A 25,118-nucleotide genomic window follows, 5' to 3' on the forward strand; every position below is an offset into this window, starting at 1 on the left:
TCGTGCAGTAGGCGTATCTGTGGCCTGGGGAATATTTCACCCAGGGCAATTTTATCTTACCTCTGTTTAAAAAAAAAACAAAAAAAAAACACCTTTAGGCAAGAAAGTCACATTTCATTTTTATGGAAGGCGTTTTGATCTCGTGACCAAGCCGGAGAGGCAGCAGCCGGAGCACAGGGTTGCATCTCCAACAGCAGTGTCATTTAGCTCTGACAATGCCTCGCTGTGTCCTTCTCTGTTTCACTCCCCGTGGAGCCAGCTCTGCGTTGTGGCAGTAGGTTTGTTTCTCCCGTGGTGCGGAAGGCAGAGCAGCACGGAGAAAGAAGTGACCTCTGTGAACAGCAGGACGGCAGGGGGGCGTCCTGGGAGGGAAGACAATGGAAAACCAGGCTCAGCCCCATCTTCCTTCCTCGGGCTCTGTCACCAGCCAGTGGAGATGCTGCTCCTTCGCAGCGGTCTGCCTTTGAGCACAAATCCTGCTTGGCTGCTGCCGGAGCCTGCTCACTGCCTGGGGAACCAGCCCTCCTCTGGCTTTCCCTGAGCCCTTTAGATGTGGTATGACAGCCATGTCACAATTTTTTGGGCCTGACTCTTTTTTTTTTTGTGCCTTGAACATCATTTGAGGTTCGTTAGAGGTTTTCATAGGTTGAGGGTTGGACTCTACAGGTACCAGGCAAAAAAAGAAGGGTGCCCTTTATACAGAGTTATCCATGGAGCCTCTGGGACTAGAGAGGCCAGAGGTTTTTAGATGTGAACAAACATCCTCTCTTGTCACGTTATCTATTTGGGGTTCTCTGTCTACAGGCAGATTAAAACGAGATTTGTGTCTGCAGTTTGTGTTCTTGTACCACTTCTGCTTTTGGACGTGGTGAGGAAGGAATTCTCTTGAGGCAGCAGCACAGGGGAAATTGTCTTCTGCTGAGGAACATGATATGAGGCTGGGAAGCTGTCGGACATAGGTAGCAGGAGATGCCAGTGGATACGACGGCGTTCTGTTTGCCAGGAAATGAAGATTAGATAACATGAAACTAAACCTTTGCAAAGTAGACAGAGAATAGCCACGGGCTGCTTGTCTTTGGGAGGAGGCGCCAAGGTCTTGCAGGTCCTGCTGATTTGAGTCGTGAGTGCCCAACACTTCTGGAAGTGCAGCATCAACTACTCACCTGTTCAGTGCTTTTCAGAAATTATTAAAATATGTCCAACAAGAAGCTCCAGTGGTGTATTTGTGTGTGAGCTGGCTTTTTTTCAGCATTTCAGTGTTGGAGAAACCACTCACTTCTCCAAAATAGTTGTTGTCTGCATTTCTCACTTGCATTTGTTACTTTTGAGAATTCTTACCACAGTGTTTAAGGTAATTGCTGTTCTAAATTCAGAGACCTTTAAGTGTGCCAGCAATCTTATTCCAGAAATGTGACATCCTGTGGAAACTCAGCTGTAAAAGAAAGGGGCTGAATATAGAGGTTTCAAGTGTGACCACTGGTTATCACCCAAATTGTGTATGCTTTCATTACAATAAAGTCCCTATTTATGATGCCCTTTTTTTGTATTTGCTCCTGAATCTGTTGAGCATGTGACAGATACATGCTCACTAGCCAGATTTTTTTCACGCCCTCTTCGTTTCAGCTCGGTTGACTCTGACTGTAAAGCTGCTCAGGACATTTTGTGAAAAATGTCTCACAAAGGGACAACGTTGACCGGTTGATTTCATTACAGTTGTCCTATTTACATTCCTGTCATGTGGCACATTTTGTTGCTGAGTTGTACTGCGGGTAGATAGATCCCTTCAGAGGTGTGCAGCAGAGAACTAGACCACAGAGTTCCTCTCCTAGGACCTACAGGTCTGTAGCAATTATTAGTTAGTGGAAGAGAATGGTTTTTGTTGTTGTTGCAATGTATTTTTGTAGGGTCAAAAAAATACAGATCTAGGGCCAATTCCTGGAAGTAACTCCATTTGCTTGGACAGTAGCCTTAAAGGAAAGAGACCAAGGATTAACATTTGGTAGACTAGGTTAAGTCCAAACTGTTCTTCCTAATTTTTTCCTTATAAAGCTTCCTGTCTTCAGAAAGATTTTATATTTATTTAGCATTTAACATGTATTTTATCTTTATAGAAAACTAACCTGTAAACACACTTGTTTATTTTTGGTGGTCAGCAATTATAGCTGGTTATCATTTTTGGTCAGCTTCAAACTCTTCCTTTTCTCTTCCTTTGCTAACTTGCCTATTGTTTTTTATGCTTAATTTCATCTTTTCTCCTTCCCCTCCCTTCTGTTTTCCTACTTCTCCATTGCAGCTTCCTGTTTTCCCCTTCACTTGCAGCCTGTGGTCTTTTTCAAAAGCATAATTTGACCAACAATAGTAAACTGTAGAATTAAAGCAGAAAAAGAAGAGACCAGCATAGAGGAATGGAGGGTACATGATGCAGATGAGGGGAGAAGAGGGCTAAAGATGACCAGGAGGCCTGGAGGATAGCGCAACACTGCAGATCCTGGAGATGGAGCAAGAAAGTTCCTGATACTGGCCCAAAATTTGGAGAAATGGATTGAGGACAGATGAAAAGGAGAGAGGATGATCCTGGGCAGAATTACAAGGACTTGGCACAGGGAAAAGAGAAGGAGAGGGAAGCAGAGCAATAATCAATGCTTCTCTTCTTTTATCAATTTGAAATCAAGTCCTACAAAGAACACAAACAGAGAAAGAGAGTTAGAGGCATTAAAAAAGGTGTTATATGCCAAGCCCTGATGCCGATTCTTGCCTGGTCACTCTTTTAACAATCCATAGACTGCACAGCAAGACATGAGATTCTCTCGTCCTCATCCCACCACAGCAGTGAAGAATAACCAAAAAGAAAGCCTTCTGGTTTCATCCCTCCTAGCTCGATGCATCTGAGTGCCTCAGTTAGACATAGAGATATCTCGGGCTCACTCTCTGCAGAGAAACAGATACCTGCAATGCTACAGTGAGCTCCCTGTCCACAGAAGATGGGTGATAGTGCTTTCGTTGTCCTGGGCCAGTTTTGGAAGAAAGAGGTGGGAAGCCTCAGGACCTCGATACTTGGGTAAGGTACCATTAATAACCAGTTGTGTGGTGTCATAAAAAACCCAACAGCATGATTCTGGCAAGTCTCCAGCAGCTGAATGCTCTTCTAATTACTCACTGGCTACATCTGATTATATGCCTTTCTTTGACTTTACCCAGCATCAGGGAGATGCTCATCAGCCCCATGTGTCTTTGTGGTGCAGTTTCCTAACCTGGCTTTATTTTTAGCCCTCTGTAACCTCCCTGAAGTTCTAAAACGTGTTGAGTAGTTACATCGAGGGTGCGGAAAGATGCTTGGCCACCTTTTCCAAAACATGTTAGTGCATGTTATCTGGTATTGCATATTTGAAAACATGCATCATTAACATGGGTATTAGAAAAAGAGCTACTTCACTGTAATCAGAAACCCTGAAGGTACCATTCTGCTTCTTTGCAGATAAAGCCCTAAATACTAGTGAGTATTTCTGGATTTTTCACAGCATAATTGGCTGTGTTGACAGCCACTTTATTATTGCTGTCTTGTTCTGAACCAGTGTCCTTGCTGTGGCTTAATTTGTGCATGATTATATTTTGAAACTTGTTTTTTGGTTGTCCTTAACTTGTTTCAACAAGTCGCACTTTCTGGTTTAGTCTAGAAGATCAAATGAAAATGATAACAAAACTATACACTAACAAGCTATACACTAAACAGAAGTTGTCAGTCTGTGCTCTTGTTGTCTGTTTTTGAATTATATCGAAAAAGGGTAACATCAGAAAGTTTAAGGACAGATTTTAAAAAATGCTTGGCTTCCTTTGTGAAGAATAGGTACTCCTGAGTGCTGTGCCCTTGGAAAGATCTCTCCACAAAAGCGGGTCCCCAGATGGGAGCTGAAGTCTTAAAAATGTAGTCCTTCAGGCTTTCTTTCTATCTGTTGCTCTGTTGGAACAATAGTCCAAGGCTAACCTAATCCAGGGGATGGAGCAGAAGAAACTTCATCCGCAATTTAATCCTCTTCTTCCAAATGATTTCTGCTAGGACATTTACTCCATCTATTATACATGATCTTATTTTGGGATATGCCAGGGCCAGTTAAAACACTGTAAGTTACTGTGATGCCTCCAAAAAGGAGATGACTGTGCGAGGTAAAATATCCCTGCGGCCAGCACTTGTCACGGTTGCTTAATGCTCAGCAGTCAGGCTGTGCTGAGCCGACTGGCTGCGAGTTTCTATTCTGCATCCCTTGCCCAGAGCGGATGAGAATGACCCCTTTTGTCCTGTCTGGTGTTATCAGGCAGCTTTGGAAAATGAGCACTGTTGAATGAAAAGAAAGCGGCAGATGACATTTTGTTTTCTGCAGGAACTAGTGTATAGGATCTTTGTTTTTCAGAAACGGTTTTCAAGAAGATGTGCTAACATTGCTGCTATTTTAGCAGTAGTTCTTTTGTTCGAGCCTGAACGTAGATGTGTGGGAGCTGCGGTGCCTGTTCCTATTGCTGAGCTCTTTCCTTGTAAAATTTCATGGGTTCCTAAGACATGAGCACGTATATTCTGCGTAAGTCTTTTTTTATGTTACTGTAACACTCCTTTCCTGGAGCATAATCTTATTCCTGTAAAAAATAAATGGTCGTATTTTCAGAATAAAGAGTTTAGAAAATTTTTGTCTGTGTTCTGAGGTTACTCTGAATGTACAGAAGGAGAAGTATACAGGGTAGTTAGTGTAAGTATTTATTACATCTGTTTTAACCCTGTAGTGAGTATGGGTTGGGGACTCCTGCCTGTACTGAGCACAGCAGACATGCAGTGCTCCAGAGCTCTTTGCTTTACACTGTGTGTCACCGAGTGTTAGGTGTGAAGGTCCAGCATTTCAAAACTCAGCTATCGCACACGGAGCGTCTTAGTCATCCCTGTTGCTGTTTTCTGCAGCTGACCAGAAAGCTCTTCTGCATTATTGATGTGCCAGTGAGACAGGGAGGCTGCCAAACAAGTGACCTACATTGTGTCTGTAAACAATAACAGGAGAACCGCTCTCACAAAATGGGCTAGGTTTGGACGTGGGTATCTCCCGCGTGCAGGGTTTTGTTGGCACTTTCATGAGTGACCTGAGAACCATTTGGGAGCCAGGAACCTCAGTCTTCAAGTGCCCCAGCAACCTGACTAGCAACCAGCAGATTCATACTCCCTAATTTTAGGTCGTCTAGTTTTGGTCCGTGTCAGTACAGAGGCTAGCCTTTATTTACATTTATTTATGAGACACCTTGGCTCCTTTTGGTCTCAGAGCAGAAGACTGTGGTGTTACTGGAGCCACTCTTGCAGTGCTTTGCAGGAAGCCAGGGAGGTCAGTTGGGTAAAGAGGGATGGCTCCAGAAATCTCTTCAGCTGAACGAAGGACACGTCAGTTTTAGGGCCAGTTTAGTTTTCATTAGGATTTTTAAAATTTACTGGAGCGATGTTTCCAAGGTTCACTTGTTTCGGAGACAGAGAAATAGCAGTGGCATGGGTCATTTTATGCCAGCTGGATGCAGGTAGTTGCAAAATGTCAGATGCCAAGGTTGCGAGTATGATGGATGAGGAAGGTGCTAATGAAGAGCAGGGCTTGAGTACAGTAATACTTTGGGAGAGTAAATGTTCCTGCATTTCTGTCCTCCCAAAGACCTCTGCATCTCTGCACCGGCTTCCTGCACTCTAGCACATCATGATCATCGAGTTAACTATCCTTGCATGCCTACCAGCAGGTAGTTCCACCATCTGCTCAGGTCCCTGGTCCCCTGCTTGTGGGGATGTGGCAGGAATAGAAAGATTGGGGTTGAGAGGGCAGGCAGAGCTACCTCTTTCAACACACGGTCTGGCCAGCTGAAGCTGATTGTGAAACCAGAACCTCAGACAGACTCCGAAACTTCTCACACACCCTTTCTCATCTGTTAACCTCTGCTCGGCAGCGCACAGCCTGGGCTGGCACAGCTATATACAGAACCGTGGGAATCCTGTTCCCCGGTTGGAGACTGACCTCAGCAGAGTCCCAGCATGGATATGTACGGAATGACTTGGCACTCCAGCCCTGGCTTCCTTAGAAGGGCAGTGAGGGGAAGTGACTTGAAGGCAGAAAAACAACTTCTTCGTGTTCCTACTGGTAGTAGTCGAGCCCTGTGGGTTTGGCCCTGCGCCCTGCAACTGCCAATGGAGTCCCCTGGCAAAACAGAAAGCAAGACAGTGTAAATGGGCTGGTTTGATGGCTAGACTAAACAGAGGGTTGTTACTAAGGCCTTTCAGTCTGCTTCATTTTGGTTCATGTGTTATTCTTTATGATGCTGTTTTATGGTTCTCTACCCTTTCCTTGATGTTTCCCACCGTTCTGATACTCTTTGCTGCAAATACTTGAGCTCACTATTAGTAAACTTCTCGGTAACTTCATTGGGGTGGAGAGCTTTTGGAAATACACTGGCTCGTGTGTAAGTAAGTACCTGTGGCATAAGAGGCTGTATGCATCAGGAGAGGTGTTGTAGCTCCCTGGATGGACAAGGGATCTTGTCAAAGGCTTTTTGGCACTTTGCAATGCCCACTTAACAAATCCTCATTTTGGCACTCTGCAAATGCTCATCTGTATTGTCATTGATTTCAAAGAACACATTGCAAGGCATGGAATCTGCAAATAAAGGTTCTTCCTTCCTAGTAGATTGGATTTACTAATCCAAATACTAATTCTATTTTTGATCAATTTGCCAACTCTATATGACTCGATCTCACTGTTCTTCTGCTTCCGTTGTTCTGTATAATCACTCTCATTTTTTACCTTTTCTTTTGATGCCTAGGCTCGTTTGAGTGATAGATTTCTTACCACAGTTAATAACGCAATAATTTGAAGTTTGTGTAGAAATCCCCAGTGAAAGCTATTTAGCTTGTAGGTGTTAATACTATAGATTTTGTAAGTTTTTTGGAAGAAAGCTCTTTTACAACTGCTTTAGTTGAAGACAGGGCCTTGGAGCTGACCTTCCAAAAGTAGCTCAGGCTCCGAAGTCACTTCAGGCGTATCCAGAATGAATATAAACACAAAAACAAAGCCATGGAAGTTTCTCCTGTTTTAAAAAGGAGTTTTTTTGTATTGTAAATAAGTCAGCAAGCTGTCACTGACAACTACAGATATCTTTAGTATATTGAATAGGCTGTGTTAAGGCTGTACTTAAGTTCTGCATGAGGCTCGCTCCTAGGCCTCTGAAGTGCGGCCTTCCCTGTTGCCAAGAGATGAAGTGGTGGTAGCAAGGTAATAAATATCATCTGTAGGTTCTTTTTTCTTGATAATAAGCTTGTGGAAGTAACTGGACTCCACTCTTTGCGTGCAGCTGTATTCGGAAGAGGATTTTACAAGGTTCTTTAATGTAGCTGGAATGTACGTGTAATCTTTTGACCCTAGTTCGTAGTTTGATGACTATGGCATGTTAAGTGCTGATAATTGGGTTTGCTCTAGGCTGAAACCTGACCTGTTCTCAGCAAAGGAGAAGATCAGATCTTTTATTGTAAGAGGCACTCGAAGGGGCTACCTTAGAAATGTTAGGGCCATGCCTGCTCGGAGGAAAGATCCCTGAAATATGGCAAATTCTTGGGAAGGACATGCTGTCCTAAGGCATTCTATTTCAGCGTAGTTTAAATTGGACTTTTCATCCAAAGGCTTTGTCCTGTTCTCAAATTTTTCTTTTTTTTTTATGCAGTCTTGTTGTCTTATAACTCATGCTGCCCTACTGTGAAAGCTGCCTTGTAGCTTCAGCTAGTGGAGTATAAACCCTCGACAGGAAAGCATGAGACACACGCTTTTCACTCTTGTCCTATGGAGATGTCTGTCTCTTTCCATTGAGTAGAGTATTAAAAGTTAACTTTGTCTCACTGACAAACTTATAGAAGACTAAATTTAGAGGAAGTTAATCCTACCCTTGCTTTGAGAAGATAGTGATGTTTGTAAATTCTGCAAATAGCAGTCTGTCCAAAAAAAGTGTCCTCCAAACCCTGCTTGCTTCAACTTAAAGCTAATGTGCACCCTCTGTCATCTCTCCTCTGAGGAGGATGAGGGCGTTCTGATAAAGTCACTAACAGTATTATGAAAGGAGTATGCAGCAGTCGAAAACAGCAGCGATCACTGGCTAAGTAATGGAGCCAAAGTGACTTTTAAAAACCTGTCCAAAGGGATCAGTGCAGTGTCCGACCTGCACTTTGTTTCTCCAGCCATCCCTGTTCTGTCTGACTTTAACAGCACTGCTGGAGCTGCTGGTCTTTATTTTATGCTTTTTGTGTGGTAAGAGAAAAATTGCTTCAAACAAATGTGATTGGGTGGCAGTTTTCGCAGTATGTCAGTTAGCCCTGATCTTCCAGTTTCAGTTGGTTTCCTTGATAGTACTTACGAACACAAAATGTGAGTACAGTTAGAGTACGTCAGGCCAACAATCCATCCAGCTCAATATCCTTTTTCTGCCAGTGACTAACAGATGAGTATGTACCTTTCTCTAATACTTTCCCAGCCTCCATCTATTTTCAGCATATGGGACTTTCTTAGACATAAATCTTTCTTGTTAAATGAAGAATTGCAGCTGATTTTCTTGTCTCTTATGTTTTTAGAACTAAAAAAACAAAGAAGGCATCTGCTCCTCCAGCCAAGGAAGAGAAGCACAAATTAACCATTTTTGAAGAAGAGGTAGATCCAGATGAAGGACTGTTTGGACCAGGAAAAGATTTCTCATCAATTGGTCCCAGGAAGAAGATGAAAGAGAGTAATTCTCTATATTTGTATATACACAGTTTGTTTTATCTAAAGCATGTGTATAATTGAGCTTTTAAAATATAGTGATACGGAGTGTACAGGTTAGATGGGAATGTTAAGGGACATCTTGATCTGGGGCAGAATCATTTAGACAATAAATATGACCTGTAGTCGCCCTAGCTGTTGACTATTTTGGGTTTGGGTATTTGGGTTGTTGGGAGTTGGCTATCCCTCACATACTCATAGCACTGCCAATAGTAATGTGACCTATTTTTGGGTGCAAGAAGAAAAGCATATATACCAAGTCCTGAGAGCACAGCTTATTACTGATGTGTTGCCTGGTACTTAGTGGATTGGAAGCTCTTGTGTAAAAGGAATTGTCTACCTGATCTTTTTTCAGCCTCATATCCAGATTCCCTAGGTATGGTTTTGTGTTGTACGATTTAACTACAGCTTTTACTGTTTTCCCTTTCTAGATCTGAAATTATTCGAAGATCCAGACCTTGGTGGAGTAGTAAGATTGGGTGACTCACTACTGCTGCCAGCTGCCTGTGAGAATAGGGAGCATGTGCTGAACATAAGTCCTGAGGAGGACACTGAGGAACTGCTGAGGTACTCATCTCAAATCTGTCCTGCAATATGCAGGTCACCTGAGGGGGGTGTTAATTAGACCTCAGAAGAGGTCAAATCTTGGAAACCAAAGACATTATAAAGGAAATCAGGAAGACCCTTTGAAAAAAGTGGGGTGCAAGGTATTATTCTGTGACTCCAAAGGAAGGGTCTTGAAGGCCCAAGGCATGCCATCTAGTCTCCGTTCTCTAACATGACATTTCTGCTTTTCGTAGAGGGTAAAAAATGACCTCCAGTATGAAAAGTGAGAAACCGAGGCAGGGACACCCAGAAACAAGGAGGAATTCTGCTTTAGTGATTTGAAATTAGTAGCTCTTCCCTCTTGCCCCAAGAGGAATGATTTTCTGCTGGTGGCTCACAGACCTCCATGCCCACTTCTAGGAGGAATCCTGTGCACATGACAGCTGCAAAGGACTCTCCTTAAAATCTGTGTCACACTATATTTAATTTCTAATCTAGTGGACCAGAGGGCTGGAGCTCATAGTTACAGGAAGAAATAACATACTTGCTCTTACACTTACCTGCCCCCTTGTTAGCGTAGTGGTGAAACATATCACTACGTCATGTTTTATTCCTGACATCACTCTCACAAGGCTAGTTGGCCTGCACTGATAATCTTCAAGACACCAAGCAGGGCACTAATGCTTGGGAAGACCAGCATCACCAGGGAATCTTTGCTACAATAAAGAGTCAAATTTACACCTTCTGGATCTCATACTGGCATCTGAATGATGAGGCCAACCTATTTCGAGCACCAGTGCTTGCCAGCTAACTCCTGTTAGGATGTATGATTTCAACAGCAGGTACTAAACCCAAGGGAGAGAATCAGAGTGTGGCATCCTCTCCTGAAGCAGCTAGTTTTGCAGCTATTACTTTTTCCCCATGTAAAAGTGCTAACTATCTCAGCAGTAATAGCTGGCTTAATTTAAACAGAGGTTAAATTGGGCTGGTGCCATCTCACGTTACATCCTGACAGCCCACCTGATGTTTATAAAAGCTGATGGGGCAGGACATGACCTGATTTAGTGCTGTGGTACACTGGGAGCAAACATGTATGTGCTTGCAATATTTTCATGTTTGCTTTCTCCTTTGCTAGCTATCTCAGAATGCACTGTTTGATTCAGATCGTTCATACGGCTAGAAGTGCCTGTTTTAATGCAGTCCTTGTATTATTATTCACTAGTGGAGAGTTTCTCCAACTGTCATGTTAACGTCCTTTGAATTACACGTTTTCTCTTCCCCTGTGGTGGAGAAAGGTCTCTGAAGTCTGCTCTGAGACCAATAGACTATACTTTTAGATCAGTTTGGAGTCATCAACGTTAGCAGCACACACAGATGGTAATGGACATAGTGGGAAAAGATTCCATTTCTTTTAAATTCAACTAGTTTTAATTTATTCTTGAATTGTCCCAATGCTTTCAGCAGTTGGCAAGTTAAGATCCAGTTGGAAATGAATGCACGTACCAAAGCAGAAAATTGTGCCAGCGATCTCATGGGAAAATTACTACAGAAATCCAGGGGCAACTCCTGGCTATGCCAGAGGCACAGGCAAATAGGTCAGGATCTGTTGGTCTCTTTAGGTGCCTAACACCCTCTGAAATCCCTGCACAGAGTTATCTTGGGCCATCACAGAGAGCTGGTGGACTGAATAGCAAGACGATTGGATGCAAAGGAAAGGCTGTTGAAGGGGAGGAATAGGAGAGAGAGTGCTGTTTTAACCTAGTAGAACACACAACCTTACCTGTATTCATGACAGTCACCTCAAGTAACTGCAGCTGAACTTTCCCAAGTGGTTATACACAATGCAGTTTGTTTTCTGTTCAGCTGGAAGCCTTAGCAGAACTATCGAGTCTCATAAATGTAAAGGCAAAATTTGAATCATCTTCTACCTTCCCTCCAGACTGGTGTTAAATGTTCTTGCAGGGCAGTGCCACAGTCTTTTGCAGGCAGTGACCCTTTGTGGTGAGAGGAGATGCTCAAAGTGAGCAGAACCCTGCTCTCTCACTGCTATGGAGGCTTCAGCAGATCTTTAGGCCTAAGAGTAAATTTTGCCTGTGCCCTGCAGATGTCACAATCCCTCTCCCATCTGAAAGGCGACTAAAGAAATCTCCCCAACTCTCAGATCAAAGTGGGAGCTGTGACAACCCACTCCTTTAGTGCACTAGAGCCGGGTAAGCTGCTTGAGGTAAACTAGCAAAGGTCTTGGTTTCCTGAACATAACCAGTTATATATACCACACAGAAAATTTGTCCGGAGACATTTTGTCCAGACCTAAGACCAGCCCGAGCTATTATGCACTGACAGGTCTGTGATAGGTCCAGAAACCTTAAACATGTTCACTGTGCACAGATGAATTAGCTGAATAATGCAGATGTGGTTGCTCTTGACTTATGTAGAGTACATCTGTATGTACCACATGGTCTAATCATATGGATGTGGTAGATCTGAGAAGTGTTTGCCTTACTGGTCAACGCTCAGCTGAACATGAGCCGGCAGTGTGCCCAGCTGGCCAAGAAGGTCAATGCCATCCTGGCTTGTATCAGGAATAGTGCAGCCAGCAGGACCAAGGAGGTGATTGTCCCCCTGTACTCTGCTATGGTGAGGCCGTACCTCAAGTACTGTGTTCAGTTTTGGGCTCCTCAGTACAAGAAGGACATTGAGGCCCTGGAGCATGTCCAGAGGGGGAGCTGTGAGCTGGTGAAGGGCCTGGAGCATAAGTCCTGTGAGAAGCAGCTGAGGCAACTGGGGTTGTTTAGTCTGGAGAAGAGGAGGCTCAGGGGAGACCTTATTGCTCTCTGCAGCTACCTGAAAGGAAGGTGTGGGGAGCTGGGGGTCGGCCTCTTCTCACAGGTAACTAGTGATAGGACTAGAGGGAATGGCCTCACGTTGCACCAGGGGAGGTTTAGGTCAGAAACGAGGAGACATTCTCTTTCTGAGAAGAGCAGTCAGGCATTGGGACGGGTTGCCCAGGGAGGTGGTGGATTCACTGTCCCTGGGGGTGTTCAAGGAAAGTTTGGACGTGGTGCTTAGAGACATGGTTTAGTGGATGACATTGGTGGTAGAGGGATGGTTGAACCAGGTGATCTTGGAGGTCTTTTCCAACCTTAATGATTCTATGATTCTATGATACTGGAAAATGCACTTTCCAGTGAACCACAGGCTGAGATAGGAGAGCACTGTGTGAGGCAGAGAATGGTAGAACCTTCTCCTTGCAAAGCAGAGATGGGAAAAAGCTAATGTTCAGAGCAGAACACGGGAGCAATCTAGTCCTTTTTAATCATAACACAGGAGCAATCAAGTCCTTTGTGACCTGTATGGTAGCTGAGCAGTTGCAGCAGTAGCAGCCCCCCAGAACTGTCAGCACAGCAGTGAATCCGCACAGTGAGTTGTAACTCCCGAGGAAGAAACTGTTATGGAGACAAATGAGTCTGCAAAACGTGCATGGGTTCTGCATGTCACAACACAAGGGAGAAAATAGTACGACAAATGTTCTCCTTGCAAATGGAAGACTATGGTCTCTCTGGATACCTGCTCAAATAAAATGAGAATTAGTATTTTAAGTAGAAACACGCATTTTAACAAGTGTTGAACTTTAAGAAAGACCAAACGCATCATACATCTAATCAAAGGTTTCTTTTTATGGCAAAAATGCCCACATCCATTCAAATGTCTTTTCTCTTCCTGTCCATTGACCAGCCTCTAGCAGTTCCTTCTTGGCCTACCGACAAATATCAGGTGATAGTGATGGAGAAACTAGGTGAGCTACCTCACTCAAAGCAGTCACTCTTTCCTACCCCTGGGTCTGCCATACTACTTAGTGAGGTACTTGTACTTACATGTCCCTCCAGAACTTCTGGAAAAAAAGATAAATCGCTGTGGTAGGAACCAGCAAGGTCAAGTCTCAATCTATTACCTTCAGGAAAAAAAAAAGAGCATGTCACACTCCTCCTTCAAAGGATGTGCTTTGTGAAAGAGAGGAAGAGGTAACCAAGTCTTTTTGGCTCATCTCTTCCATACAGGGATACGAAGAAACCCAGGTACCTCCAGGAAGTTCAGGTCTGATGCTTTCAGCTCTTCCACAAGGTGGCCCACTGCAGTGAAATGAAACAATAACTGATCAACCATTTCTTAGATTGCCCTTGGAAAGGGATTTAGGACTAGGCTTCTGTTTTCTCCTGTCAATTTCCTTGGCCGTGTCACACCGTAATGATTCCTTCTGGATACATTCAACCTTTTACCAACATTCTCAAAGCTCTTCCTCGGGTCTGATTTCCATTTAATCTAGTGGTAGAAGTCAACTGCTGCCGAAATCAGTATCCTGCAAACTCTCACATCATGGATTCTCATGCCATCTTATTTTCCCATCTCTGTCTACCCAGTGGCCACAGATGTGCAAATTAAGTTTTCATGCAGCAGCACTGCAATCAACCTCTTCTGCCTCATTAATCTAAATCATGCCTGCCTGGTGTGATGGATCAGGCAGGTTTTTGTGGAAAACCAATGCTAGAATTGATCCTGTGAATGTTGCAGCAGCTCTGTGACCAGAATTACATAAATTACCACAGATCCCAGCCTGAAATAATTACCACAGTTGTCTGAGCAGCCTTTTAGGGCAGATTTAATTAGCTTCACCTTTGATAATGAATAGGGAGTTGAGATAGAAGGAAGCAGCTGTCAGCATAAGATTTGTCTTTTTTTCCAGTGCTGAGAAGAGTGTCAGCAGCAGGATCCCAGTTCTGCTGCACTGTGGTGGTAGACCTGGCATATTCTTAGTTAGGCTTACACTGACCTATGCTGCTGGTGTTGAAAGGAACAGTCCAGCTCTTACTTTTGTACTACAGCATCCTCATCCTTTCTGTGCCTGTTAAAGATGAATTTTGTCTGTATTTACAGGCTGTTCTGTATTTTCAGCTACGAGCTGTGCCGTCAGGGATGTAAGTGATGACCCTTTCAGGAGCATGGTATTGTTAGAGGATGAAGCTGTTTATGAAACCGCATCCTAACAATGGCCATTTCTAACCACCGCTCAGTCTGCATAGCCTCCTGAGCAGGTTTGTCAGCTTCAGGTTTGCCAAGAAACTGCTGCCAACCTTGAAGTGGAAAAAGTGTGTATGTTCTTCATTCAGCAGGCCACTGGTGGCAGCTGAATTCAAAGAGCAACACTTAGACCTTAAGACTAGCCAGAAGTCATATGGGACACCACCTCCATCACCGTATGATGAGAAATAATTTCTCCCTGTCCAAATGATATGGGAGCAGGGTAGTAGAAGAGCTTTGAGAAGCTCTAGAGGGTTTAAATCTAGATCTTTTGGACAGAGGGTTGTTTGGGTGGTGGACAGGTAGTAGAGGATGTTGCAACAAGTGAGTCAGAAATTTCCTGACCACTCCAGGGCAGTTTCCATGGCTTGTTGTGAGCTGACAGTGGGGAAAGAACCTTGATATATGGCTGTGGTAGCTTTCAGTAAGCAAATAATATTCCTTTTTTTTTTTTTTCCTCCAATTTTGATGGGTTTTCTTTGCTGCCCAAAAGCACTTTCCACAATGGTTTTCAAACATTTATTTTGTTGATTTCATTTTTCCTGTGATGAATAATGATGCTACTTACAAACAGTGGAAGAGGTACAAAGTAAAATGGCTAACGGAACAGAAAAGCTTTTGCCAGGTGGGAAACATTAATTCTTGCTCCACTCTTGGTTACATGTATGGGTTGTATGGAATAAAGGGTGACCTAGATTTGTAGTCTCTCTTATTCTAGATCCTTTTGCTAGCCTTGAGAATCACCAGATTTCAAACATCTTGCTCCAGGGCACTTGCATTTTCGACAGCAATCTTCAGCCAGGGGGATAAAAATTGCCTGCTCTCCCCTGCCTCAATTATGCCATTGCCTGGTGATAAGGGAACTTTCTAGAGAAGCAACAGAGAAGTTCGAACTTCTTCAGGATGGGGAAAAAATGAACCAGCTCTCTGGTTCAAATTGTGAAAACTGAATTGTCTCCTTTCCTGGGTGAGTGACCTAACCAGTAGGCTGTTACCTCAGAGGGCTTCTTGTGGGCGTACAGGCGTAGGACTTATGAGAACTAATGAGCCCATTCTCTGGCCCTAGGCCAAGCAGCACCATCAGGCTACATCATGTTATTAGACTCACTGGCTCTGGAACTGTGTGCAGCTGCTGCTGGGAACGGTCCCTGTCCCATGCCAGCTCCTGAGTTGTGCCTGGGAGCTTTTTGGATGAGGGGTAATCTAACCCAGACAAAAACAGTGTCAGGGGTTCTTCTAACAGTTGAACAGTACAGACTCTCATGTTCCAGTGTCCAGACATAGTTGCTGACACTGTTTAAACCGGCATGAACTTACCTGGAGTGGACTGCAGGGGAAAGCAGGAGCAGGTGGGGAGATACCTCCTACACAGCCTCTGTAACTTCCATCAGCTCTGTTAGACATCACGCTGTCTCTGTTGACCATACCAGAAGTGCTGGCCAGCAAAGTCTTTTCCCAAGTCACATACGTGGTGTTACACCTCTACCCAACACTTCACTAAGGTAGCTGTTGTACTTCGAATTAACACCAGCCAAAATAAAGAATGATAATAAGGTACAGAAAGACAGAAGTCTGTTCTGCAAGAACTGCTGTGACTTGCATAACCTGGCTTCAAGTATGATGCTTTTGGATACTTTAGCAAATTAGAGCAACCTTTGTCTCTTGCTTTTGTTACTGATTCTCCTCATTAGAGCATTCCCAGGCAGAGAAGGTCACTACTCCCATCATGCTAGATGCTGTATACACACATTCTTGTTCTCATCCCCAAAATTTTGTCCAGGTAGACAGGACAAAAGTCAGAGAAGTGACATCTAAAATGCTGATGTTCTGATGGCAGCCATGCCTTTGCCTCTGTCAGAAATCTTTCACCCTCTTGAAGTCTACATGCTAGCTGTCATATCATAGGGCTTTGTGACAGCCTTTCCGTAATAAGGGGTTTGATTGCATTCTCTCTGAAAACAACGAGATTTTCCACCAATACTGGATGTCTGTGAATCAGCACAATACGGCAGGAACTTTAAACAATGTGGTGTTGTTTTTCCATTACAAAAAAAAAAAAAAAGACTAATTAGAGAAAGATTAATTACATGGATTCTGTGCCTGATTGTCTTTAACAAGAAGGGGGAGGGGAATGGGAAGGTTCTTCCTTTAATCTCCTTGTTAAGAACAACAGAATAGTTACTTGATTTTTTTCTTCTTCCACCTCCTTGCCTGGAGTTAAATATGGTGGTAGTTATGCACTGTAACAATTCATTTGCTTCTCAAGAAATAGAAGTCCTTGTTCCTATCTCGGCCTGAGGCATTGTGCATTTTACCTCTTTAGTTTTCCAAAGCCAATTGTGTCTCACATGATCAAACAGCAGTGGATCAAACAGTTTGCCTAACACTGCAGCATGAAAAGCAGGTTTTAAGACAAAGACCACGTTATCTGCTGTGTCTTCTGTAAAAGGCTTCTCTCTGACCAAGGTCTTTGAAAAATCCAGGACAAAAAGGGAGCTTTACACGGTCAGTTTCCACACTTTGGAAAATCAGATCTCCTGCAGAATTGTTGGCCTAAAAGCACATTGCCAACAACAACATCAAAAACAGCATAAAAACAACTTCTGCGCTGCATCTTCTGGAGTTATTTTATGACTGTGGTTTTGTTGCTGTGGTTAGTAGAGAAATGAATGTAGAGCCACAAAGGAGTAGATAATTCAGGAAGCTGTGACGTCTGATGAGGTTAATGAGCTGTGTTTGCTACTGGCCCTGCTTGGCAGATCAGCTGCCCTTCTCAAGCACTGCACCTAGTTCAAAATCATGCTTGCTCTCCATGATCTGTATGTATACATACGCATTGTTCATCGAGATATTATGGTTTCTGTTATTTATGACCAAATCTTTATGACATGGACACTGATTCATTCAGTGTTTGTTTATGCCAAGTAGGAAGGCATCAGATCAGCTTCAGAAATACCAGCCCTAACATGTATTGTTTATTACACAGCAAAGAGAACAAGAACATGTCTTGGCAATGTGATCACAGGTGTGATATCTCTTGGATATCACAGTTTGCAGCAAACAAAAATGCCTGGGCTTAAATGAAATTAATTTCTTCTCTGTAGATGAGGAATTCAGAAGGAATCAATACGCTGACAAGGTGTTTTGTAAGTTAGGTGGGATATGACACCCACAGGGAATCACGGAAACCAAGAGACATCATAAATCTTATTATCAAATTAAAAGAGAATATAATCTCCAGAATTACCTGGGGGATGAAATTTGAGATAACAGCAAGAGCTGTGTGCTGGAATACAGAGGCCACCACGTAGAGCTCAAGGTGCAGAGCTTTGAGACAGCATACCTGCTCTGTCCATCAGCTGGCTTGTTTAGGTATTTCCTAGATGGACACATTAGTGTTCAAGCAGTTGATCTTACAAGATTGGCCTTGATTTAAACTGACCATCTTTTGATTTCCTTTGAGAGTTCCAAAAAGATCTGACTTCAAGAATGGCATTGCCTTAAAGGATTCTGACCATATGGCAGGAAATTCAGGCTTCTCCTTGTTCACGTTGTGGCCAGTTCGCAGTGAGTGTAGTGCATCTCAGCCCAGGCAGTCATTAAGTTCTTCACGGCTTTTAATAAGGTCAAACATGAAAAAGAAACCCTTGAGGTCATGCAGTTTTTCTTAATAGCAAGACTCTTTGCTGAGAATTCTGGAGCTCTTTAAGCACCTGTGCTTTTAGCATTCAAATACTATTCTCTAGGGCTGGAGTAATAAAGTGGATTGGATATATTGATTCTTCTGCTGTTGATCATGTCCCCCATGGTCCCGGATCCAAGACATCCTTACTTTCTGACAGTGAGGAAGATGTGAATTACAAAAGACAAATGAGTAGAAGGACCAAAAGATGCCTGACATGAAATGAGGTAAGACTCCTTCGTGCTCCAGGAACACACACTAAAGGCACCTTCCTTACACTCCCTGTATGGCATCCTGTTCCAGTGAGTGGACCTGCAGGAGAACTGCTCCAACAAATCCCTTCCAGTCACCAGGGTCTCAAATGAGAGGGCCTTCAGAGAATCCTCCCAGAGATCTCCGTTGCATGGTCACATCTCCATTACTGCTTTCCATTTGCCACCAGGTGGTTATGGTTGCTGTGACCGACAGAGAACATCCAACCCATCTTCCCAGCTGGAAGGGCTGTGCCACCTCCTGAGGCAGTGCTCTAGCAGAGACACGGGGAGAGGAGAATCATAGAATCACAGAATCCTTAAGGTTGGAAAAGTCCTCCAAGATCACCTGGTCCAACCATCCCCCTACCACCAATGTCACCCACTAAACCATGTCCCTAAGCACCACGTCCAACCTTTCCTTGAACACCCCCAGGGACGGTGACTCCACCACCTCCCTAGGCAACCCGTTTCAATGCCTGACCACTCTCTCAGAGAAGAATTTTCTCCTCATTTCCAACCTTAACCTCCCCTGGCGCAACTTGAGGCCATTCCTCCTGCGCATGTGCAGCCATCTCCCTTCTTGTTTCAGATTCACTTGACCGAACTTTCTCATCCTCACAAGTCCTCTAAGAGTGAACTAAGTAAAACTGCTTGAAGGGGACTTGAGCGCAGAAGAAAATTCCAGTCCCTTTGCAATAACTCCTGCACCTTAATTTTATCTCATAGTTCATTTGTAGCTTCCCTGGCAGGCTACCCTTCGGCTGAGGCAGAGGGAGTTTTATTGCTGGCAGTGTTAGAGCATTTTAATGGGCTGATTCTGTGATACTGAAGTTTGTTAAAAACAGTTCTTATATCAGGGCTTGTAACCAATTAAATAGCCAAATCTTTTCACTGCTTAAGACACCATGGTCAAAGAGCAAGCGTATCCCACTAGAGCTGGGTCTGGCAAGGAGATAGTCACAAATTATGAACCTTGATCTTTGGTTCCTGGCCCCCCATGTAAAAGTTTTTGCTTGTACATCTTGCATTCAACCTTTCTTGATTTTTTGTATGCTGCAATTAGGGGTGGAGCCTTTTGCAAGTCTTGGATTTTGTAAGCGTATGTGAAGTATGCATTTTATCAGGGGGTCACTTTTGTAGCTGGTCATTACAGAGCTGATGAGCTGCATGCATTGCTGGTTGGATTTCAAATACTTAATGATGATTGATCAGTGAAGTCTTGGGAAATTAACAGCTGTGTTTACTCCTTATGGTATTTTGTTTGACCACCGTGCTCAGAGGATGAAGAAGCTGTTTTGATTCAGAGCGAAAAATACTGTGGCCTATAAAGACTTCTCCATCTACATTAATTTTTACTCTGCCATTTCTGCTATGTCTTTTAGCGATGTGATGTGTCACAACTTTCTTTTTCCTTCACATAGCCACTTTCCAAAGGCAGTGACCTCTTGGAGTCATAAGACTATCTGTTATAAAGGCTCTCTCAAAATCTTTGTAGCTCCAATGGGAGCAGAATTGGGCACGCACAGCATGTTGTGTCTTTCGATAAGGTCAAACAGCCCAGGTAGAAAGCATTCTTAACTGTTCCAACTGTTTTGCTTATTTTGCTAGGAAATTGTGAAAAATGATCACCAAAAAAAAAGAATTGTTTTATAGATTCACAGATTGCAAAACTCTCTCAGTTTCTTGGAAGCAAATGTGAATATAATGTTTTTAAAGTCATTAGATTTTCCAGTTTGTCATGACTGAGCATGTCTTCCTTGGGGAGTGAAGGTAAGGGGGAAACAGAGCTGAACGTGAAAAGATTTGCCATCCCATGAAAATGTCTGAGCTGTTGGAGAAGGAAACCATCCCGTTGCAAATCAAAAGCAATTTTTTCCTAAACTAAAATCACATTTTTTTTCAAAACTGCAAATTGTTTTTAATTTAGGCATTTGAAAATGTGCTGTAAAATAAAGTGGCTTACATGGTGAATTGAAAAATCATAAAAAGACAGTTCCTATTTTGGTAACACTTGATTTTTTTTGACAAGAGAATTTCATCAAAGTTGATCCTTTCCTTCCAGAAAGTTTTATTTTGCAAAATGGCATTTTCTTAGAAAACAAAAAGCAGTTCAGAAATTCCCAAGCTGTATCACTAAGGAGTTTATGATATTTTCTTTTCATTCTAGGGTTGAAGATGATTTAGAAAAACTTTTGAAAGTAACCTCCAAACCAAAACCTAAGGTACCACCAAAACCACCGTTGCCTCAGAAACCAGCAGTTTTGCCCAGGAACACTAACACATCTCCGCTGGCAAAGCCAAAGGAAGACAAAATTCAAACAATGAATGAAGTAGACATTCTCCGGTATATCCAGGAAAATGAATCTGTCGACAACCAAGATACAAGTCTTTTCTGAAAATACGCATTTTTAAAATGTAATCACACCTTTTTGGCTCAAACTCCCTGTGAGCTCGTGACAATAGCAAGAATTGGTCAGATCTCTTTACTGTCATGGTGCTCATTTGTATACCATGATATAGAGGGCAGCTTGTTTGACTAGCACAGGTTCAGTATAATGTTTTCAAAACAGTATAGTTATAGTACATAGTTGCCTTATCTTTTCAGGGCTTTACAGGAATATGGAAAAAGACATAGCACTACAGATTATGTCTACGACTATTTTAGTATCAGAATAGTGAAGTTTTGGCCAGTTTTGACCTGACTGTAAATGACAAGAGTGTTGCACACATGGCAGGTATGAATAGCGTCCAACAAATGGTCTGAAACAGGACAGGATGCTTTTCCTGTCATTTTAAACAATGCATTTTCAGCTTACTGGAAAGGTAATTTTCATTTTGTTCTGTGCATTTTTATAGCAGCCTTTTCCCTCCCTGTCTGTTATTGCAGTAATTTATAAACAGTGACTGTTAAGTATAGGTAACAGTTCTTCTGTAGTTCTGAGAAATACTGAAATCGCAGCTAAGCCTGACTGTTTTGCTGGCTTTGTTGCAGAAATGTCAACTTGTAGGAGAACTTGTAGGACTGCAAACACTAGACACTGTGTGTCTCTGGCCCCTGGGGGAGATAGCAAATGACTGAAGATGGCTCAGGGTGCAGCTCCAGACATAACGCAGAAGTTTCAGTGTGTAGGAGGTTTGGATGCTGTAGGACTCTTGTGAACATATACAAGATACAAAAGGGCTAATTTTTTTCCAGGCAAGTCTTCCTAGACTTCTGCTGCAGTTAGTGGAGAGAAAAAGATTTCTGCAGAAGTTGAATCAGTGCAGGTGTCCTAATGGATGAACTCTTAATTGCTCTCTGGAGTCAGTCTCTCTTCCTTCCCTTCTTCCATAAATTAAAGAGGGATCCATGGCGATTAATCCCACTCCATTAAAATGAGCTTTTACATAAACAATGGTCTATAGTAAGCCATATAACAAGGGAGGACAAACTTGGGATTATTGAAAGGAAAAACATAGGAAGAAAATGTACTAGAGAAAATTTAATATGCAGGAAAAATAAGAACAGCGAACAAGCATCCCAGACTACCCTCCCTTCTTCCCCGACTCAGGCATTCTGGTTAAACACGCTGAATTTACATCTAATGCAGGTTAATATCTCCTGTCATGTGGAAAGAGATTCCTGTGCTCATATATATGTGTGTGTTATATCCAAATGTGAAGACAAGCTCCCTAGAGGGAAAATATTAATATATTTAAGCCATATCACTACCCTCAAATTTGCCTTTGTAATATAGAACAATATGAATAGAAAGCCTTATATATTTTATTAATGAAATTATCTCTATTAGTATTTCTTTTTAAGCCAATGGAAAATATGATAATGGTATTTTGGTTTGGTGGGATAAGTAAAATACAGTCATTGGCTCTCTATGTAAAATATGTTTCAGAACAATAAAAATATTTGCTAACCTGCAGGTGTTATTGTTGTTCTCTAGGTTGTACAATAGCAGCAGATGGGAGTTAAAGGATGGATTCCATGTTGTTAAAGTGCAAGCTCAGCTAAAACCCCACATTAATGAGTAAGAAACCATGAATGTAGCTGCGCTCATATTTCCTTTGAGAGCAGCTAAAGGTAAAACTATATATGGGCAAAGGAAGTACCTGATTCTGTCTGTTCTCACAGTGTCCTGGTGCAATTAGGAAGCTTGTTTATCCCATCCTGCAGAAGGCACTGAGTTAAAAATAAATGACTTCCCAGAGACCTTGCAGAGAACAGCAGATGAGAGCTGAGCAGGGGACAGCCTTCCTGTTGCACTACCTGATGTCATGAACTTATATTCGTGAACTATATATTGTATATTTAACCGAGGGCTGTGGAATCTTGATCTCTACTGCATGCAGCACTGCTCAGACAGCTGCTTGTATTTCTGTGGTTTTGGCCTACAGCCTGGCACATGGCCTGAACACCACTAAAACTACCACATTAAGGGTCATGGATTTAACGACCAGCAGACTGAGTGAAGATCTTTACCTTTAGCACACAACACTGGAAAATTCTTAAGATTTCTTGAAGTAAATTAGCAAAATAATAGAGGAACAGAGCTGGCAGGGGCCTGTGAAGACCATTTTGTCCACCTCCCTGCCCTAAGCAGGAGCATCTGGCCTGTGTCCTGCTGCTGGCCGTTCTTGCTGTCCAGGACAAGGTGTTCTTGGTGCAAGAGCTGGCAGATGCCAGAGCAGGACATGGTGGCTGAACACAGTCAGGATGGAGAGATACCTGAGCATGGGCACCATATTATGCTTGCAGCAGCAGTAATTATGCTTGAGTTTTAGCTCTCACAGGCATTTTTCTAACCTGCTTTTAATAGTTTGTCTGGACAGCAGCGCTGGAGATGTCACACCATGGGAGTGAAAGATTTTCTTACTGTCTGACATAACTGTTCCTTACTGCTACTTAAGCTTGTGACTTCTAACTCTCATCAGCACAGAAAGAGAACAAATTATATGCCTTTCAGCCTTGTTTCTAGATTGAGAACTCTGCCCTCTGAGGGAGGCAGCAAGACAGGTCAGGATGTCACTACGGCACCAGCTTCTCACGACTTGGTGTGTCTTAGCTGAATGCTGTCATCTCACATTGGATTTCTCCCTTTTTTAGAACTGCTGCATATTCACATACCAATTTACCAGGAGGAATAAAGAATGCCAGCGTCCCACACCCTTTTATTAGCACCATTTGGTGCGGCGACATTATGTGTAGCCTTTGTTCCAGCTGGGACTATGTTTTCCTTTAACCTTTCCTCATAGCAGTGGTGTCTGTCTGCCTTCCACCACCTCTAAGAGCTCTGCTGAGAAACAGCTCATACTTTTGCAAAGCAGTGGGAGGGTGGATGTTATATATTATCATTAAACCATGGGAACATTCCCAGTAATACTGATGTAACAGCACCGTAGCTATATCCCTTTAAAATGGCCAAGGAATACTTTGCCCTCAGCCTTCCCCCAAAATTGTCAAAATACCTAGACAACACGGGGGAGGAAGAGCTGTTAATTGTTTCCTGTGGTAGATTTTTAAGATTATTTAAAGGTCTGTTTTACTTCAGAAAAATCTATCTTTTCTGTCAAGGCACTAACGTAAAAGGATCCTTCATAAATCCCAGTGTTACACATTTGTTTTACAATGCAAATGTCTAGCTCCGGTAATATTTATAGGCACTTAGAGGTGAGTTACAGTCCTTGAATAAATTATATATAATGAATCATTATTATACAAGAGAAGAATGTCAGGCAAATGCAGCCCAGAAAAATTGAACATATTATTTGAAATGACATCAGGAAACCACACAACATACTTTGCATCCTGCCAGACCAGAGCTTTTTTTTTTTTTTTTTTTTTTTGCATACATCACTCCTGGTAGCAGCTATTTTATTAGCCTCCTCTTGACAGCTCTTGAAATTCAATTATGGACTCTAATGTAGTTCTTGGCTGACAGGCATCACCTTTCGACATTAATAATAGCTAGCTCATCAGAAGATTTGAAAAGCAGTAGAGTTAAAATTAAACCCTTACAAAAGATGTTTTCTTTAGTGATTAGAACTTGTAATAGGTATCTCTACTGCTTTAGAAGCTGCGTCTTGTTTTGCATAACCTTCTTCTGCTTGTGTGGTACAGCACTAATTAACATATAACACTATGTACTTCATTATTTAGGTCACAGTTAAAATGCTGATTTCACCAATTTGGGTATTTCACAGACGAACTGTGGATCATCTGTTTAGATCAGTTCTGTGCTAAATTTTTAGGAAAGCTAATTTGCACGTAGCACTTAAGGTCTAGTTTAGTCAGGGGCAATTTGGGCTGGGTCTAAAAAAATGTATTAATTGAAACTGATACTTCTGCATCTTTGCTGAGCTTGCTACAATGAAATATGCAAGTCAGCCTGTGATTTAAGGTCCTGAAATCCCAGCACGCTCATGGGACACTTAGGCCACAGCTAATGAAAAGAGACTCTAAATGACCAGTCCCTGTGGTCATTGGATTTAATATAGAGTACAAAAGAGCACTGATACTTCATGTAAACATGCGACCATCACTAATCTGACCAAGGATTCTTGAATCTCTGTGGATGTGTGCGTGTGTGTACATGCTCATCAACCACGTTTCCTATCTTATTTGTGACCTTTTAAACCTTTAAGTCATGAAGAGGGATGGTTTTTACTGTGAGGTTTTATCTATAATCTCACTTTACATCGTAACTTTAAAAACTGGACTCGATGTAGTCAGTCAGTTGCTTTCTGTATTGTACCAGTTCCTTG

The 25,118-nt window shown here is 42.6% G+C and overlaps 1 protein-coding gene across 2 annotated transcripts in view; it reads left to right on the forward strand.

Annotated features, from left to right (window-relative positions):
* HS1BP3 (HCLS1 binding protein 3) overlaps positions 1–25,118 on the forward strand; it is a 55,892-nt gene that overhangs the window by 28,759 nt on the left and 2,015 nt on the right. The window contains exons 5-7 of one of the 2 annotated variants that reach the window (XM_040552407.1): positions 8,618–8,769; positions 9,236–9,371; positions 20,530–22,275. In XM_040552407.1, the coding sequence (XP_040408341.1) occupies positions 8,618–8,769; positions 9,236–9,371; positions 20,530–20,758 (517 nt within the window). In that variant the 3' untranslated portion in view covers positions 20,759–22,275. Of the gene's footprint in view, positions 1–8,617; positions 8,770–9,235; positions 9,372–20,529; positions 22,276–25,118 lie in introns of those variants that run through there. The other variant, XM_040552408.1, reaches the window with a different exon arrangement.

Source organism: Cygnus olor, chromosome 3 (genome assembly GCF_009769625.2).
Source record: "Cygnus olor isolate bCygOlo1 chromosome 3, bCygOlo1.pri.v2, whole genome shotgun sequence".
Classification (NCBI taxonomy): Eukaryota; Metazoa; Chordata; class Aves; order Anseriformes; family Anatidae; genus Cygnus; species Cygnus olor.